Here is a 15,764-nt window from a genome sequence, read left to right on the forward strand (position 1 = left end):
GGAAGGCGGAGCGGTGGCAGCGTGAGGAGATGGCGGCCCGCGGCTCCGCGAAGCGTGGGGCAGGTGCTGGTGCGGCCCGCGGCTCCGAGCCGCAGGAGGAGCCACCGCCGCCGCTCCAGGCCGTGCTGGTCGCCGACAGCTTCAACCGTCGTTTCTTCCCCATCTCCAAAGACCGTCCGCGGGTGAGGAAACCCTCTCTTCCTCTCCGCCCGCTGCCCTGCTGGGAGGGTGCGCGATACCCGGTGGGACTCGGGCTGCTATGGGGCCCAGAAGCCTCCGGCAGTTCTCTTCTTTCTGAAGGGACTGCGGCCACATTCGGGAGGCTGCGCTGCGCTGGCGGTGATGGCTTTGCCGTATGTCAGGGAGAGGCGGGTCGTGCAGCGATGTCAAAGAAATAAGCGAAGTATTCGTCGTGGGTGGAATAACACGGACAGCAAAATGGATGGGGAAAGCACTTTAGTTACCTGGATCAGAAAGCCGTGTGTTGAAGGAAAGGGGGCTTCCAGAGAGCTTAGGTCTGAACAGCATCCTTAGCTCAGTACCCTTAATTTGCTAATTAAACGTTTGTGGTAGTCATAATTATTCTCATAGTGTCAAGCCTCGAACAAAACATCGAGAAGTGTAGTAAGACAGCATTCAGTTGTAAATCAGTGACTTGGTGTAAAGGCATGAACTGAGTCTCAAGACAAGGGAGTACTTACTTTGCATCAGACTGGGTCTTTTTTCTTTTTCCTACTGTCTTGTATTCTGCATACGCAGTCCTGTGGCTTCATCACTCACATCTGACAGGTTTTTCTTGTAACAGTTGAAGCCTGAGTCAGGGAATTGGCATGCTGGGATTTTTTCTTTTTCTAGTCTCATTCATATCCTCTTAAAGAGCTTTGTATGTGGTAATTTTGCCTTGTTCATGTCTTCCATTGCGAAGTGAGAATCTGACCCAACAGACCGTCGGAAACCAGTTCTCACTGCTTAGGCCCACTCTGAATATTTTGGTTGAAAGGAGATGGTGCAGTTATTCAGGGATTTTTTTTTATTCTTTTTGACACTGCTGATAGTCTTACGTCCTGAAGCTGGGAGGTACTTTCTTCTGCTGAGATACAGTGTTCAGTTCTCTGCATGTCTCTTTTTCTCAGGCTCTTTTACCTATGGCAAATGTGGCCATGATCGATTACACCTTGGAGTTCTTAACAGCAACTGGAGTAGAAGAAACCTTTGTTTTCTGCTGTTGGAAGTCAGCTGAGATAAAAGAGCATTTACAGTAAGAATCTCATTTTCTTTTTAGCTTTATCGTGGAACATATTCTTCTTATCCTCCAACAAATCTCAAAGGTTTTATATTTCACTAATTCTTCTGCTAAAAACCACGTGCTACAGATTGCCTTGCAAGCAGTGCCTCCTGACACATTTCAAAAAAGACCATTCTTGGTGTAGTTGCTCAGTGTTTTAAAATGGATGAGTGTTTGGGGATGCATTTAAACGCAGGAGTTGCCTGGCTAGCTGTGTAAATTGCAGTAGCAGCCCTTTCATTACGCCCTGTTTTGATGTGTAATGAAGTTTATGGAAGCAGGTGTGTCTGACAGCACCTTTGTCTTTGCTTTCTGCAGCTTTGCACGTGGTCTTTTCTGCACTGTTTTTAGAGAAAAAAACATTGGGCTGTGTAACGTTCTTCATTTCTCCATTGTCAAACTTGTTTTTTAGCAAAGCCCAGTTTGTTAAATTCCCTTAAGCTTCAGTCTTGCTCTGATGTCCTTCAGTTCATCTGCTGCACATAAACGGACGTGCCTAAGCGTGTGGATGGAGGGCTCACCGCCATGGGGTTCTCTGCATGCACTTACAGATGTGCCGTGCTCCGGAACTCTGTGTCCTACTGTGCTGTGTATGGGAAATAACATTTTAATGCCTTTTTGATGTATTTCTGTCCTTCAGAAGGTCCAAGTGGTGCCGCCACACGTCTCCCAACGCAGTGCGCTTTGTGACCTCGGACCTGTACCGCTCCCTTGGTGACGTGCTGCGAGATGTCGATGCCAAGTCCCTTGTTCGTTCTGACTTCATTCTTGTCACTGGCGATGTGGTATCCAACCTCAATGTGTCCAGAGCCTTGGAAGAGCACAGGTAGGTGCCGGAAGAAGCTCGTGCTTGTTTGGGCTCTGACTGTCTGGAGAGTGATTTTAAAATTGTCCTCGTTTTTTGCTTTTCTTCTTCAGGTTGCGTCGCAAGATGGAAAAGAATGTTTCTGTGATGACGATGATTTTCAAGGAGTCCTCACCTGGTCACCACGCCAGGTGCAAAGAGGATGACATTGTTATTGCTATGGATAGTGCCACAAACCGTGTCCTTCACTATCAGAGAACCCAGGGGCTGAAACGCTTCCGCTTTCCTATGGTGCGTCTGGAAGCCGATGGGTGGAAAAGGGCTGCAGTAGCGAAGCAGCCCACCCCAAGGAAATCCTCCTTGAGTGAGGGCTGGGAAACTGTTCTTGCTGCTTCTTTTGGAGGAGCAGATGATAGGAAGTAACTCTTGGTAAACTGGCTTTTTTTCCTTTAACTTTATTTAAGGCTTGGTGAAATAGTGCTGGGACTCATTTTGCATTTGAAGATGGGGCAGACATTTCTCAAAATTCAGTTTGAATCCTTTCTGCTATGTGGAACACAGGAGGTGGATGATCTGTGTTGTCAGATGATTTGTTTATGACTAGTGTATGGAGCTCCTGTGCTACTGCCATACATAATTCATTTTAAGTGATACTGAGCCTGACACAGGGTGGAATTACAGGAGATGCAAGCTGTAGTACTCACCTCTTCTATCTGTACTGTTTCTTTAGAAAGCTTATGGGCTCTGCTAGTAATGTAGCTAAGTGCTCAGCTAACATCTCAGTTAACATCAACGTACCAGTGGAGGTATTTTCCCCAGTGAGATAAATAGATGTTTTTCAACTCAGAATTAAGACTGTGCATATATGGCACTTTCAAACTCAAGTCAGTGATCGGTAGACTGTTTTTTTTTACCTTCAAATGAACAAATCATTGCCTGAAATGAAAAAGGGAAAAAAAAAAGCTGTGAAAATGTACAGGAGGTATGAAAGCTACGAATACTGCATTTCGATTTATTAGTGTTCTTTGTATGTTTATAGTTTTTAGCAACTGAAGATAAGGAGCCTCCCGAAAGAAAAGGGGTTGTTTGTTGCACAGGCTGTTTCTTGGAGAAGTGCACTGTGTAAGGCTGAGGGCAGTCCCTGCTGACTGATGCACAGCTGTGTGCACCAGGCTGTGCCTGCTAAGCTTGTGTCTCAGTGTTGATTGTAGGCTTCTTTGATCTCCAGAACAGCAACTTATTTAAGAATTCAATGACTATGATACCTCTGGCCTGTAGAAGACCTCTGGGGTTCAGTACTGAGTGAGACACTCAGATCTTCTGAATTTTTTCCTCTTACAGAGTCTGTTTCAGAACTCTATTGAGAACGTTGAGGTGCGCCACGATTTGCTGGATTGTCACATCAGCATCTGTTCTCCACAGGTGAGTTCTGCCCATCAGAGAATCAGAATTCAATGGGCATTGCTTCCTTGGCTCTGCTGATAGGTGGGGGGTGCCTTTGTCGTACTGAGTTTGGAAACCAGAACTGCCAGCCATGCTCATGAGTGAGCCAGGATCTTGTGGAACTGCTGTGCTGACTGCAGCAGTGCCATTCCGCACTCAAGGCGAGCTATCCATGCGTGCATCAGTACATGAGTAACTGTGCACAAAATGAAAACACGCTGGAAAGAAAGCAGTTTCACTTGGGGTGAAGTCAAGTATGGAGCAGAGTTGATGGCTATGCTGTGAAAGAGATTGTACTTGAAAGCTGGTACCATGTTAGGCTAAGAGTCAGGGTTATTCCAGATTAGGCTTGGTAGTGTTTCCTCCAAATCTTGGAAGGCTGATCTCAAGGCTTGCTTTAGAAGTAAAACTACAAAGCAAGGCTAGGTAGACGGCTTGGAGGTGCTAAAGATATTTTTTCCCTATTCTGAAAACCAGAATTTGTTTATATCCTAAGATAGGAGGAAGAGATGGGAAGGTCAGCACTCCTACCAGCAAGAATCAAAGCTTTATTCAGGGCAAGAGCATTACTATCCTGTAACACATAGGTCATCTCTCTGAGAGCCACCGAATAGCCATCAATTAACTGACTTCCCTGGCCACTGTTTCTGTAATTACATTAGTTCCTTACATTTTATCCCTGACAGGTGGCTGAGCTTTTCACAGACAATTTTGACTACCAGACACGGGATGACTTTGTGCGTGGTCTGTTAGTGAACGAGGAGGTAAGGAGAGGAATGTTACAAGGGAGATCCCGTTGCCCTGGACTAGAGAATCCTCTGACATATCCTGTTTCCAGATCCTGGGGAACCAAATCCATATGCATGTAACGACAGAAGAGTATGGTGCTCACATATGCAACCTACTAATGTATGAAGCTGTGTGCTCTGACATCATCAGGCGCTGGGTTTATCCTTTGACTCCAGAGATGAACTTCACTGATGACAAGAATCAGAGTTACACCCATTCTAAACACAACGTTTACCGGGGAGTGGACGTTAGCCTTGGTCATGGCAGCATGCTGAAAGAGAACGTGCTCATTGGGCAGGGAACAGTCATTGGCAGCAACTGCTCAATAATGAACAGTGTTATTGGGCAGAACTGTAGGATAGGTGAGTATGAGACTGGGGGGTGTGCACGGTGTGCCAGAGAAGGGCACAAGTTGCTGGGATTTTGTTTTTCAAGTGCATGTGGCTCTGGGGAAGGATGCTGGATACTGAAGGACTTCCAATGGGAAGAAAGGAGAAAAGCTTTGTTTTCTCGTGGAGGACAGGTTTCAGGGTATGGTAGGGATGCTGAAAGGTGAAAGGCACTGCGTGTGAATAGGTTTTTTTAGCAGTAGAGAATGCTTAATGCAGCAGAGTGTGTTTAATAATGCAGAATTATTACCTGCCCAAATGCTACAAATAAAGGATATCTGTCCCTGTTTTTGTAAGCTACACGGTACTCCTGCGTTCATGTTCTGGATCTATTTTTCTGTATGTGAGTTGGCTGTGATTGTACAAAACAAAGACGTCAGTTGGTATTGTCAACTTGTTTGCTCTCCACAGAGATCTAACTGATCTTTTAGCTTTGGGTAAGAAGTGGATGTGGGCTTGTAAGGCTGGCTTTTTTTTTATTCTCATCCAATGTCCATTATGCATCAAGGGCATTCAGTCCTAGATTCAGTAAGATGCTTACCAGTGAACTCGATACTGTAGGAGAACAGCAGTCTGTCTTGCTCAAAGTATTTGTACTTGTTGATGTGTAACAGGTAATGAAGTCATGTTGGATGGAGCTTTTCTTTGGGATGGAGTACACATAGCAGATAATGTGCAGATCCAGCATTCCGTTATCTGTGATGAAGCTGAAGTGAAGGAGAAAGTAAAGCTAAAACCTCACTGTGTCCTCTCCTCACAGGTAAGTACGTTTCTGGTTTTCTTTCTACTTTCCTTGGCCATTTCAGAATACAGGCATTTTCTCAGAGGTGGTGGTATGTTGCTGCTCCCACTTCTACTTTCAAACACATATTGGCTAGGGTAGCTTGATATGTGGTCTAGCAGTGCTGTCTTCATTTATGTTTGTCTGACCCTCCCTTGCAACAGACTTTCTGGAGCTGCTGTCCTCCCTTCTGATGGAGGGATAAAGGAGCAGTCAGGGTATTACTTTACTGAGACACATTGCATGTATTTTTCAGGTGGTGGTTGGTCCTGACATCACTCTTTCAGAGGGCACAGTGATCTCTCTACACCCACCAGATGAGGAGGAGGAGGATGACGACCAGTTCAGTGATGATTCTGGTGTGAACAAGGAGGAGAGCAAAGTGAAGCTGAAAGGTATGAGTATTTCTGGTTCCATACTCCATGAAGGACTTTATCCTTCATCTTCTGGGAGTCTTTTCCTTGTTCTATACTCTGCAGTTGCAGGCAGGAACTTAATGCTGCATTCAGCTTGGAACGTGTGCTTTCAGCAAGTCAAGCAAGGATATTTGGTGGAAGTTGGACTGTGGGGTGTTCTGCCTTGTATCCCAGCACTGAAATCTGTGTGGACTTGTCTGTTTTCCATTTTTCCTGAAGTTAAGCTGAAATTGAAAACAATGTTCCATTCAAGGAAGGCGTAAGACACATGTCCTTGTACCTGGACTGTGTCCGAGGACTTTGTGAGATACTGTTCCTACCAGTCTCTTGATGTGGGATGTTTAGGAGCAGTAGAATGCAAATTTTACTAGTGTATTTTGAATATACTGGTATTGGACCTGCTTATGGGTAAACCTTCCTTCTAATTGCTTTTCCAGGCTACAACAAAAAGGATGTGGGCTCAGAAGGTAGAGGCTATCTCTGGAAAGCAGATGACAAAAATGAAGATGATGAAGAGCAGAGACAGAGTCTATGGGGTGAGAAGGAGTTTAGTGTGATTAACCTGGGGATGGACAGACAGACTTTCAGTGTCAAGCAAAGTTACTGAGTGGAACACTGATTATAGCTCCCAGAATAAGGCTTGGGCTCCATGAAGCAGTCTGGCTTCCAGATAATGGATTTGTGTGTGGGTATGAGAGGTTACATAGAAGGTGAAGGGCTGGGTTCTCTCTTCCTGTGCTGTGTGAAAGATGGTTCACCTGCATGAATGCACACAGCTGTCTGTTCTCTGAAGGGCACACCATGGGCTACCAGATCTTCCTGTAGAAGGAATGGGCTTTCTCTGCCCTGGGTTCTGGTCTTCTTCCAGCTAGTGAGAGTGCTGACACTGCTCTGTAATGAGTCAGCAGTCTGCATGAGATGCATTTGCTTCTGTCCCTGTCCTTTGCTGTGTGCCTGCAGACTCAAATACAAGTCCCCTTGTCCCAGTGCCAGCTGCACTGTTTCCTCTGCAGCAATTCCAACCATCTGGACCTGCAAGTAAAATATTCCACGCAAGGACAGATAGTTGCTGACTCAATTGTGAATTCTCTGCAACACCTGGTTTTTTTACACATGTGACAACTGCAGCTTTTGAGCACTGAATACTGTCTTCTCTTCATCAGGCCCAGCTATGCTTTCAGAAGAAGAGAGTGAGTCAGACAGCGACCTGAGCGTGGGCTCTGAGGAGCCAGACAGTCGGGCAGCGTCCCCTCAGCTAGACGACATCAGAGGTGAGAGATGGGGCTGCTGAGAACAAGCTTACTGCTACTGTACTCCATAACTTTCTTGTAGTAGCTGCCTCTTTTGGCAGAGATGCTTTATTTTTTGTTTTGTGAAGTTAATGTGGGTTTGAAATGGGTTCAGACAAAACGGGGAAATAAAAACTCACCTTTTTCACCTGAAGAAATCTGCCCAAAGGAAAGTAATGAATTCTAGCTCTTAATTCATAACTTTAGGTAAGGAAATATAAGGTTTCTCTGAACAGGAAGGAATTGATTGTGGAAGTACAATAGAAACTGCTCTGAAACATTGCAAAGATAAGTAGATTTGTACTGATTTGCATGGTTAGATCAATGCTATCTGTCAGATCTTTTCCTTTATTTGAATTCTACCACTATTTTAAAGTATACTTTATGTGGATTTGTGCAAACTCATGGTGAGCAAATAGATTCCTGTTTCAGAAGGCTTCCTTTGTTGAGACCATGGTTTCTTTGGAACGGTGAAGAATCTGTTCTTCCTTGACCTGTCGAGCTACCTGTCCTTTCTTCTATTAGTTTTCCAGAATGAGGTTCTGGGTACATTACAGAGGGGTGAAGAAGAAAACATTTCCTGTGACAACTTGGTCCTGGAAATCAACTCTCTCAAGTGAGTGTCCCTTTGTGAAGATACTGTATGTTATCTTGAACAGTTGTGTTTTGCAGTGGATTGAGAAAGAGAACTCACGTAGATAACTGTATTTGATTGTTACATTTAATTTTGCCAGTGTTGCAGAAGGAGGAATGTAGATCAGAGGTAATGACTGGATGTGGATAGGTGTTAACACACCTATAGCTTCCTCAGTTATTAAGCTTTAGTAGCCCTAATTCTGTAACAGAAGGTGGAATTATGTGAAGTAACAAAGGACCGAAAGAGAGCAAGCCAGTTCTTAGCACCAATTTCTTGTAAGTTTGTGCAGGAACTGCAGCTCTTTGCACTGTGGAGAGCTCAACCAGCTGCCTGCAGCTGAAACTATGCTGTGGTATGGCTTGTCTGCTGTCTTTATACAGCAGCAAGTCTGGAACATGTAATCAGAGTGCCTTTTACCTAATGTTTCTTAAATGCAAACCTGTTTTCCTTCTTTTGCGCAACAGTATTCATGCAGCACTCTAGTAAACGTCAGGGTGCTGTCCCTGCAACAGCTTGTTCCTCTGTGATAGCAGATTTAAGGACTTCTGGTCTCACACAGGGTTAATGCAAGCTGTACATTATGTGAACATGAGGTAGGTTTTTTGTTTTGGGGGCGGGGGGGAGGAGGGGGACTGATAACCTGGAGAAAAAAGAAAAAGAGCGGAAGATTTGATTTATGTCTTCCACTGTATCTCTGTGAGGAACCACAATCCGCAAAGATGAGATTCTGTGAAATGTTTGTTTAATTTTTTGTGCCTTTCTCCTTGCAGGTATGCTTATAACATCAGTCTGAATGAGATGATGCAGGTGCTCAGTAAAGTGATTCTGGAGTTCCCATTACAGCAGCTGGATGCAAACCTGGACTCCCAGAACTATTTCTCAGCATTACTTCCTGTGAGTGCTGCTCCATTTGACTCTACTTGGGGCTTGTCTTCTGGTGTGTAGGAGTCTGCCTGAGGTACTTCCTGGTTGCTAAGTCTTTTTTTCTTAAGCCTGAAGCCACTTGAACTCCTCGAGTTTGTGAGCCTTTTTGTCTTCTAAAGAAGTAAAAATGAGCTGAAATTTTTGTACCTGCTTGATGGAACTCTGCTCAGACTGCAAGCGTGGGGAGCTCTACTTCAGTTCCTCTGATTGTTGCCTGTTTTCTGTGTGGTAGTTGAACGTATAACTTGTAGAAGAGATCAGAAAAGGACTGATAGAGTTGTCTTTATGGGCCTGCGTTCCAGGAACCTGATTCCAATCCATTGTAAGTCCTATCCTTGGGGGAGCAGGGAGCTCTCCTCTCCCAATGGGATCTTTTCCAACGCACTGGAAAAATCAGAAATAAGAAAGTAGTGTGGGACCATGTCAAAGGCCTTGCATAAGTCCGAATATATGGCATCAGTTGCCCTTCTTTTGTCAATTGATGCCATCACTCCATCATGAGAGGCCACCAGACTGGTCAGGCGTATCAGTCCTTGGTGATGCTGTGCCGGGTGCCTCTGAGCACCTCCACATCTCACATGCTCCTTAATCTCTTCCAGGAGGATGTGCTGCATAATCTTCCTAGCATAGACATGAGGCTCAGTCTCCAAATGCTCCTGTTCAAAAAACAGCCACCAAGTTTCTTAGAGCAGTACATAATAAAAATGTAGCCGAAGTTTGTAGCTGTGCAGCTAAAATGGCCTCAGTCAATAGTTGTGTCAGGCTGAGATCTGCTTGTAACAGCTTACATATGGCAAAGTGATTTTGTATGGGATGGGAATACTTGAATTTTGAGAGTCTTGAATGTTGGAAGCCTGCTGAACTTTGGAGATCTGTATCACATTTCTTAATCTCCTTGTAGCTCAGTTCTGGTGAGGAGATGCTGAAGGAAGGTGGATTGTTTGTGCAAGAGCACCAGTGGAGCAGTCTCAGACAGCTCAGATGGGGAAATTGTGGAAATGCCATAGTTATGATGTATGATTTGACTTGAAACCACAGTGTGTGCTCTGAAGTGCTGGCTCCTGAACATGAAGCTCCTAAGTGTTGCAGCAACTTAAGAAATGACCATCTGTAAAGGGATATGCCTGGGGGTATTTTTCAGATGAGGTGTAGAGGTCTGAGAAAGAGTTATCCGATTTGAAGTATGCCTGTTGTCTTGTTTGGCTCTTGTACAAGTTGTGAAGCAGAGGTGGTACAGAAAACACGACCCTTCCCAGACTGTAGGCACACCTTGGGTGGATGTGGCTGAAGTTGCTGCGTTTCTGTTGTTACCAAAGCAGTATCAAACAAAGCTATGTAGGTGAGGGTGTCTAAAAAGATCTCAGGGATGCAATTTTAGCAGTTCATCAAGCTAGTGCTTGTGCTTCTCAAATCTAAGTATTAGTAATTGCTAAGCTGGCTGGTGTTTGCACTGCTGCCCAGCAGCTAGCATCTGTGGTGCATCTCTTTGGGTTTCTGGTAGGGTTCCTTCCTCTCTGTAATATCATGCAGGAGCACCCAACGTGGGGTTGTGCATTCAGGGAACAAAGGGATCTTTGCTGACTGGAAACTGGTCATTTTCTTGGCACTCTCTTTTTCTCTTTGTTGTTATTTGCTCTTCTGCTTCAAAAGGAAGTTCCACTAAAATGTTAGCTGCTTTTGGGTGGAAGGTTTGAGAGCATGTACATACCCCAGTGTGTCAGTCTGCTGCTCTGTTAAACACATTTATTGTGATAATCCAGTGTTCCAGTAAGGAATCAACACCAAAAACACTAACATGTTCTCAAGGTTGTTTGGTAAAAGCAGGTCTTGTTATTATATCTCATGTGTGCAGACATCTGTTTAATGGACAGAGGAGGGCAAGGACATTAACTGGTCAGCTGAAGAGTTTTGTGAAATGCTGTTCTGGGTCAGTTTCTCAGTGCAGCACAGCTGAGAAGTGGGGCTGAGCACACACATCTGTCTCACAGCTCAGGAACCCTTCTGTGCTTTCTCCCTGCAGCTGTTGAAGAACTGGACCCCGTTGTTTAAGAACTACATAAAACGTTCGTCAGATCACTTGAATGCCTTATTTGCCATTGAGGAGTTCTTCCTGGAACACGACAGTCTTTGCACATCAATAGCTAAAGTGAGTATCTGCTCCCAGCTCTGAGAACTTGTTTTTGCTGCAGTTGTGATGAAATCCATCCTGTTCACATCATCAGCTTGTCTGCTTCAGAGGAAAGAAAATTGGGGTCTCAATTGAGAGTGTGTATAGAAAATCTAGCTGTAACAATTGCTTGTTTTTTTGTCTGCATATGACTCTGAGCACAGCTGAGGGTAATCATTAAATACTGGCATGAAGCCTGAAGTGAGCTGTTACTTTGCAGCTTCTAACCTAGGTGTCCTTGTGTGGTGCTGTGAATGGCCTCGACTCTCCACACCTCTTTATTTGTGGGCCTGAGATCTGACTGCAAATGATTTATGCTGCTGTAGAGTGCAAAACAAGCAATGCTAGGAATAAGAAAAGAATTTATTATTGTGGCCAACCAAGTTGTGAAACTGGAAATAAAGAGGAGCTGACATGTGGCTTATTACCTGTCTCTCTGTTCTAAGAATGTTCAGTATATTCCTACCTGCAAATATTTTGTCCATGCATTCTTTCTGCCCTTTCAAACTGAGAGTATTTGATTTAGATTGAAAGTTTTTTCCCATCCCAGTGTCTCAGGTAGCTCCTGTCTATTCCCTGTCTATATAAGGTTTGCTTAACTCCTGGTTTCCCAAAAAAAAGTAATCCTAACTTCAGCTACCAGGGTTTCTGGCAAATGGCAAAGCGCTTAGCGTGGATCAGAGCCAAAGCCCTGAGGTTTGGTGAGCCAAAATGTCATTGAGTTAGAGCAATTATTTGGCATGTGTCCATTGTTCTAGGAGCCTGGGCTTCCCTGGAGACTGAGAATTGAAGTGACACTTTATGTTTGGAGCTGGCAGCCAGCTTTGTCAGCGCTCTGCCGCAAGGAGATCAACTGCAAAGTGCCTGCGCTGCCAGAGCACAAAGGCACCCTGAGAAACAATGGTTGCATCTTATCCTCGCTGCACTGGGCAGGAGTTTGAGCTGTCAAACGACCAATTGCTTTGACACCTGCCATAAGGCACTTTTAAGAGAGAACTGTCAGGAAGAGGGAGCCTGGGGCAGGTCTGACCGGCTTCATTGGATGGGTTTTTCGATGCTTTACAAAGACAACCAAAGCAACATCTTGAACTGATGACACCCTCTGTGGCCTCTTGTTGCAGGGTATGCTCGAGAGCTGTGGGCAACCACAGAGCTGAAGCTGATGGGACTTGAGCTTTGACTCATCACGTGTCATAGCATCCAGCTATCAGGAGCATAAAGCTTAATAGGGAAAAACAGTTATTTTTAACATCAAAATCAAATTGAAACAGATTGTGTTCTGTTAAGGATGGAGCTAGGAACCATAAATTACATGCAGGCTTGGAGCTTGGACATGAGCTCATCCCAAAAGAGTTTATAAAGAGCCTTGTTGTGCTTTTCTAATCAATGCAGGTGTTGATGACGTTTTACCAGCTGGAGATTCTGGAAGAAGATGTAATTCTCAACTGGTTCTCTCTGCGGGACACATCTGACAAGGGGAAGCAGCTTCGTAAAAACCAGAGGGTAAGTCCCAGAAGTGTGGAATCTATTGTGTGTGTGTGTGTGTGTGTGTTCCAACAGCTCCTAGAAGGAACTGCAGAGTTGAGTTCAGTGCCACCTGTGTCAGTGTGTCAGTCACCTTCTGTGGAGCAGCCATTGCACAGTAGGCCAGTAGTGCACCAGTGTATTCAGTGCTGAACAGTGCAACCTTGCTGTCCAAAGTGGATGTTTCTGTGCATTCTGCTGTAATCATCCTGTTTGATGAAGAATGGAGGTAGGAGAAGAGGAGCATGGTTTTTAGTGGGTTCTGTAGCATGAGGCCTGTGCTTTCTGGAGCAGCAGCACAGTTTCACTAAGTCAGCACCTATCTGAAATGGGCCTTAGGCCAGTGCCCCGTTTGCTGGTCCCATGCAATCCCTTTGAAGCTTTCATTCTTGGCTCACCAGCCCCTTTGCATATATTTCTAAGTATCTGCAGTAGTGAGTGGTTTCATTTGGCTTACGCTGTGAAGGAGCATATAACTTCCCCCCTCCATCAGACAGAATTTTATGCTGCAGTTTGGCTGAGCCTTGTTCCAGTCCTCGTCCATGGATGGTAAGAGGAGGAAGGGAAGAAAGCAATCTCTGAGAAACTGCAGCTTTGTTTAAAGTCTTTGCAAAGTCAACTCGTAGTATAGGTCAGCAATGCTTTCAGCTGGTGATTCAAGGTAGAAGCAGGCTGCCTTTTTATAGTGTTCTATGAGGGAGCAGGGACAGGCACTGCTGTCATCTCTCCTCCCTTGAGCTCTGGAAAACTTTCATGCTTTTGTCATCTGACAGAATGTTGTGGGTACTGATTGGAGGAACCCAATGAACCTGTTCTTATGTGCAGCATAGTACTTGCAACAGCACAATATAGTTTTTGAGTGTTTCCAGCACCTGTTTGTCGCTTGTGACCCAGTTACATTTCATTCTGTCTGCAGCTTCAGAAGTTCATCCAGTGGCTGGAGGAGGCAGAAGAAGAGTCGTCTGATGGCGACCAAGACTGACGTGGTGACTTGGCATGAGAAGAGGCACTCTCACTGCCTTTCTGGGCTGAGTGGGCAGGGCAAGATCAGTGCCAGTGCATGGTGTGTAGTTGTGGGGCCTGACATCAAAGTGACTGACAATCCCATCACTAATTGTGTTGTGCATTCCCAACTTTGCCACTTCCCTCCCTCCCTGCCACCCTTGCTTGCCTAGTGGCACGTTACGTTGGATGATTGCAGCACAGTGTAAAAACAATATGGGAAAAGCAGGAGGCAATGACATCTCGAATCCCTGTGGGGCCTGGATATGGTGCACTGTAAGCTATCTTTCGGGAACTCCTTGTTACTAATGCAAAGGGAGCAAATAAATGCAAATGCATACAACATCCTTGTAAATCAAACCATTTGGGTCGTGGAAGAGTGGTCATACAGCCCAGTTGTTGGGAGTCATTGCTTCTGGAGCTAAGAGAACTCCTGCTGAAGAGACACTGGCAAGGTTGGTAAGTAGAAGCATGTGGATTAGGATCAGGAGTGCGGGACTGGGATTCAAGAGTTCCTGTGCCTTGAGAAGATGCAGTTAGTTGTTTTAGGATGCCCAAGGCACTTTGCAGTCCAGAAGGTGTTTGTGATCTTTACAAAAGGGAGAATCTCTTGCCATCTGCTGTGCCAATATCTAAAGAAGGGTTGCACGGCAGAGTTGGTAATATCATGTGCGTCCCCTTTCTTTAGAACGGGATGGTGTGAACTCAGCTCCCCTATCAGGGGTTGGCTAATAGCAGATGCACGCTGCTCAGTGAAATGCTGTACAGTTTACTACATCTTAGGTGTGATCTGCCTTCTGCGCGTCCCCAGCTGAGCAGACACGTTGTTTTAGCAGTGTCTGTTTCTTTGTTGGTTTATTTTTTAACAAAAAGGGAGCAGAGATGCCTAGCTCCTCCTGCTGCACAGCTACGCCTGTGTTTTGCTCTGTGGGCACTGACTGAACCAGCTGCTTTCAGGGGCAGCTTCTGTTCATTAGGTGGATTATAAATTGGGTATTCTGACCTTGCCTCTGCCCCTTCAGGAGGAGCGTGGAATAAACCCCGTGAGAGGGAGGGGAAATAAGCACTGGAGCTGCCCGCTCAGGATCTTTACTTGGCCGTTCCGTGGTGCCACAAACATCAGTGAGGGGACAGCAGTGGATGCTGGAGGCTGGGGGTGCTGCCTCTTCCAAACTGATGCTGCAGGGCCATCTTGTGCACTCACACTACCAGTTGCCAGGATTGTGCATAACTGCTTGTTTTCTACAGTGCAAACTCAGCCTTGTAAATGTTGGGGAAATGGTATCTGAGTTTTCTGTATCTGCCGTTATTTAATTCAGGGAGCAAATAAAAACTATGCTGGTGATACTGGCCTGCTTGGTCTGTTTGTATGTGTCTTTGTTGTACAGTTGAGCAAGGCTTACAGGTAAGCTAGGTAACGCGTTGCTACTTTTTGCTCAACAGATTTCAAGCACATGTCAAGCAGGTAAAGATGTCAGCACTGTGAATTGGTATAAAGGCTCAATGATTGCTCGTGACCTCGTTATTTGAAAGCAGAGAACAGTTTGTCACAACTGCTGAACTTAGAATCCTGACGTGAATGAGGCTTAGTTTTGTGCGGGCTTACAGAAATCCTATGAAATCTGCTTTTTCTTTGCTGTGAGGAGAACTAGGGTGAATATTGGGTATGTACTGTGCCATGCCCTCCTGATAGTGGAGTGTAGTGGATTGTAGGGGAGGTGCCAGTAGAACAGCAAAAAGGACTTGAGGTTCTCCAGCATGGAGTTCTGGCATAGTTCAGCATTCCTATGGGCAGGTGAGTGCATACTTTTTTACAGAAGCATTAATGCTTTGCTTAATCAAGGGGGGCAGCTTGATGGTTTCTAGTGCTTCGTGTCAAAGCTTGTGTTTGGTTGGAAGGTTAGAAATGCCTTTGAGATCAGGCTTGGCTGCAGAGTTGCTGTGTTACTTTGAGCTGTGTGAGCATTAAGGCCACAGCACTCATCTTGTGTGATGGATGCGTTTCTCCCGGTGTTTCAGCTAACAATAGCACACAGCTTACAACGAGAAAATAGTTCCCTGCTGCTTATCTTAAGTGGAGAATAGGGGTGATGCTGGGACCCGTGCATGGCTGTCAGGGAGACTGTGAGGCGCAGAGGGGATCGGCGCAGCTGCCCTGCGGTATGGGGGCAGCAGAGAGATGGGGTACGTGCAGCATCACGAAGAGCCCCGTATTTCGTAAGGTGCAGAAAGAGGGTGCGAGGAGCACGGGAAGGGCTCAGAGTTGCGGCGCAATGGCGGCGTGGGGAAGCGCAGAGCCCGTGGGGCGCGGGG

The 15,764-nt window shown here is 45.5% G+C and overlaps 1 protein-coding gene across 1 annotated transcript; it reads left to right on the forward strand.

The window, feature by feature from the left end:
• Positions 1-14,796, forward strand: EIF2B5 (eukaryotic translation initiation factor 2B subunit epsilon). Its single transcript, XM_052685752.1, has 16 exons — positions 1-182; positions 1,134-1,258; positions 1,926-2,111; positions 2,204-2,381; positions 3,432-3,512; positions 4,220-4,297; positions 4,372-4,684; positions 5,326-5,471; positions 5,749-5,887; positions 6,346-6,444; positions 7,072-7,179; positions 7,723-7,813; positions 8,605-8,728; positions 10,779-10,904; positions 12,318-12,428; positions 13,366-14,796. Exons 1-16 carry the CDS (start codon positions 30-32, stop codon positions 13,429-13,431), a joined length of 2,124 nt encoding a protein of 707 aa, XP_052541712.1. The 5' UTR covers positions 1-29; the 3' UTR covers positions 13,432-14,796.
• The last annotated feature ends 968 nt before the right edge of the window (positions 14,797-15,764 follow it).

This window comes from Tympanuchus pallidicinctus, unplaced genomic scaffold (assembly GCF_026119805.1).
Source record: "Tympanuchus pallidicinctus isolate F22 unplaced genomic scaffold, pur_lepc_1.0 scaffold22, whole genome shotgun sequence".
Classification (NCBI taxonomy): domain Eukaryota; kingdom Metazoa; phylum Chordata; class Aves; order Galliformes; family Phasianidae; genus Tympanuchus; species Tympanuchus pallidicinctus.

What these genes read in the sequence shown, in the direction of transcription:
- EIF2B5 (XM_052685752.1), top strand. Translation starts at nt 30, where the DNA reads ATGGCGGCCCGCGGCTCCGCGAAGCGTGGGGCAGGTGCTGGTGCGGCC. An exon ending in AGAGCCTTGGAAGAGCACAG is followed by an intron (nt 2,112 to 2,203) that starts GTAGGTGCCGGA and finishes TTTCTTCTTCAG; the next exon opens with GTTGCGTCGCAAGATGGAAA. An exon ending in TTTGCACATCAATAGCTAAA is followed by an intron (nt 10,905 to 12,317) that starts GTGAGTATCTGC and finishes TAATCAATGCAG; the next exon opens with GTGTTGATGACGTTTTACCA.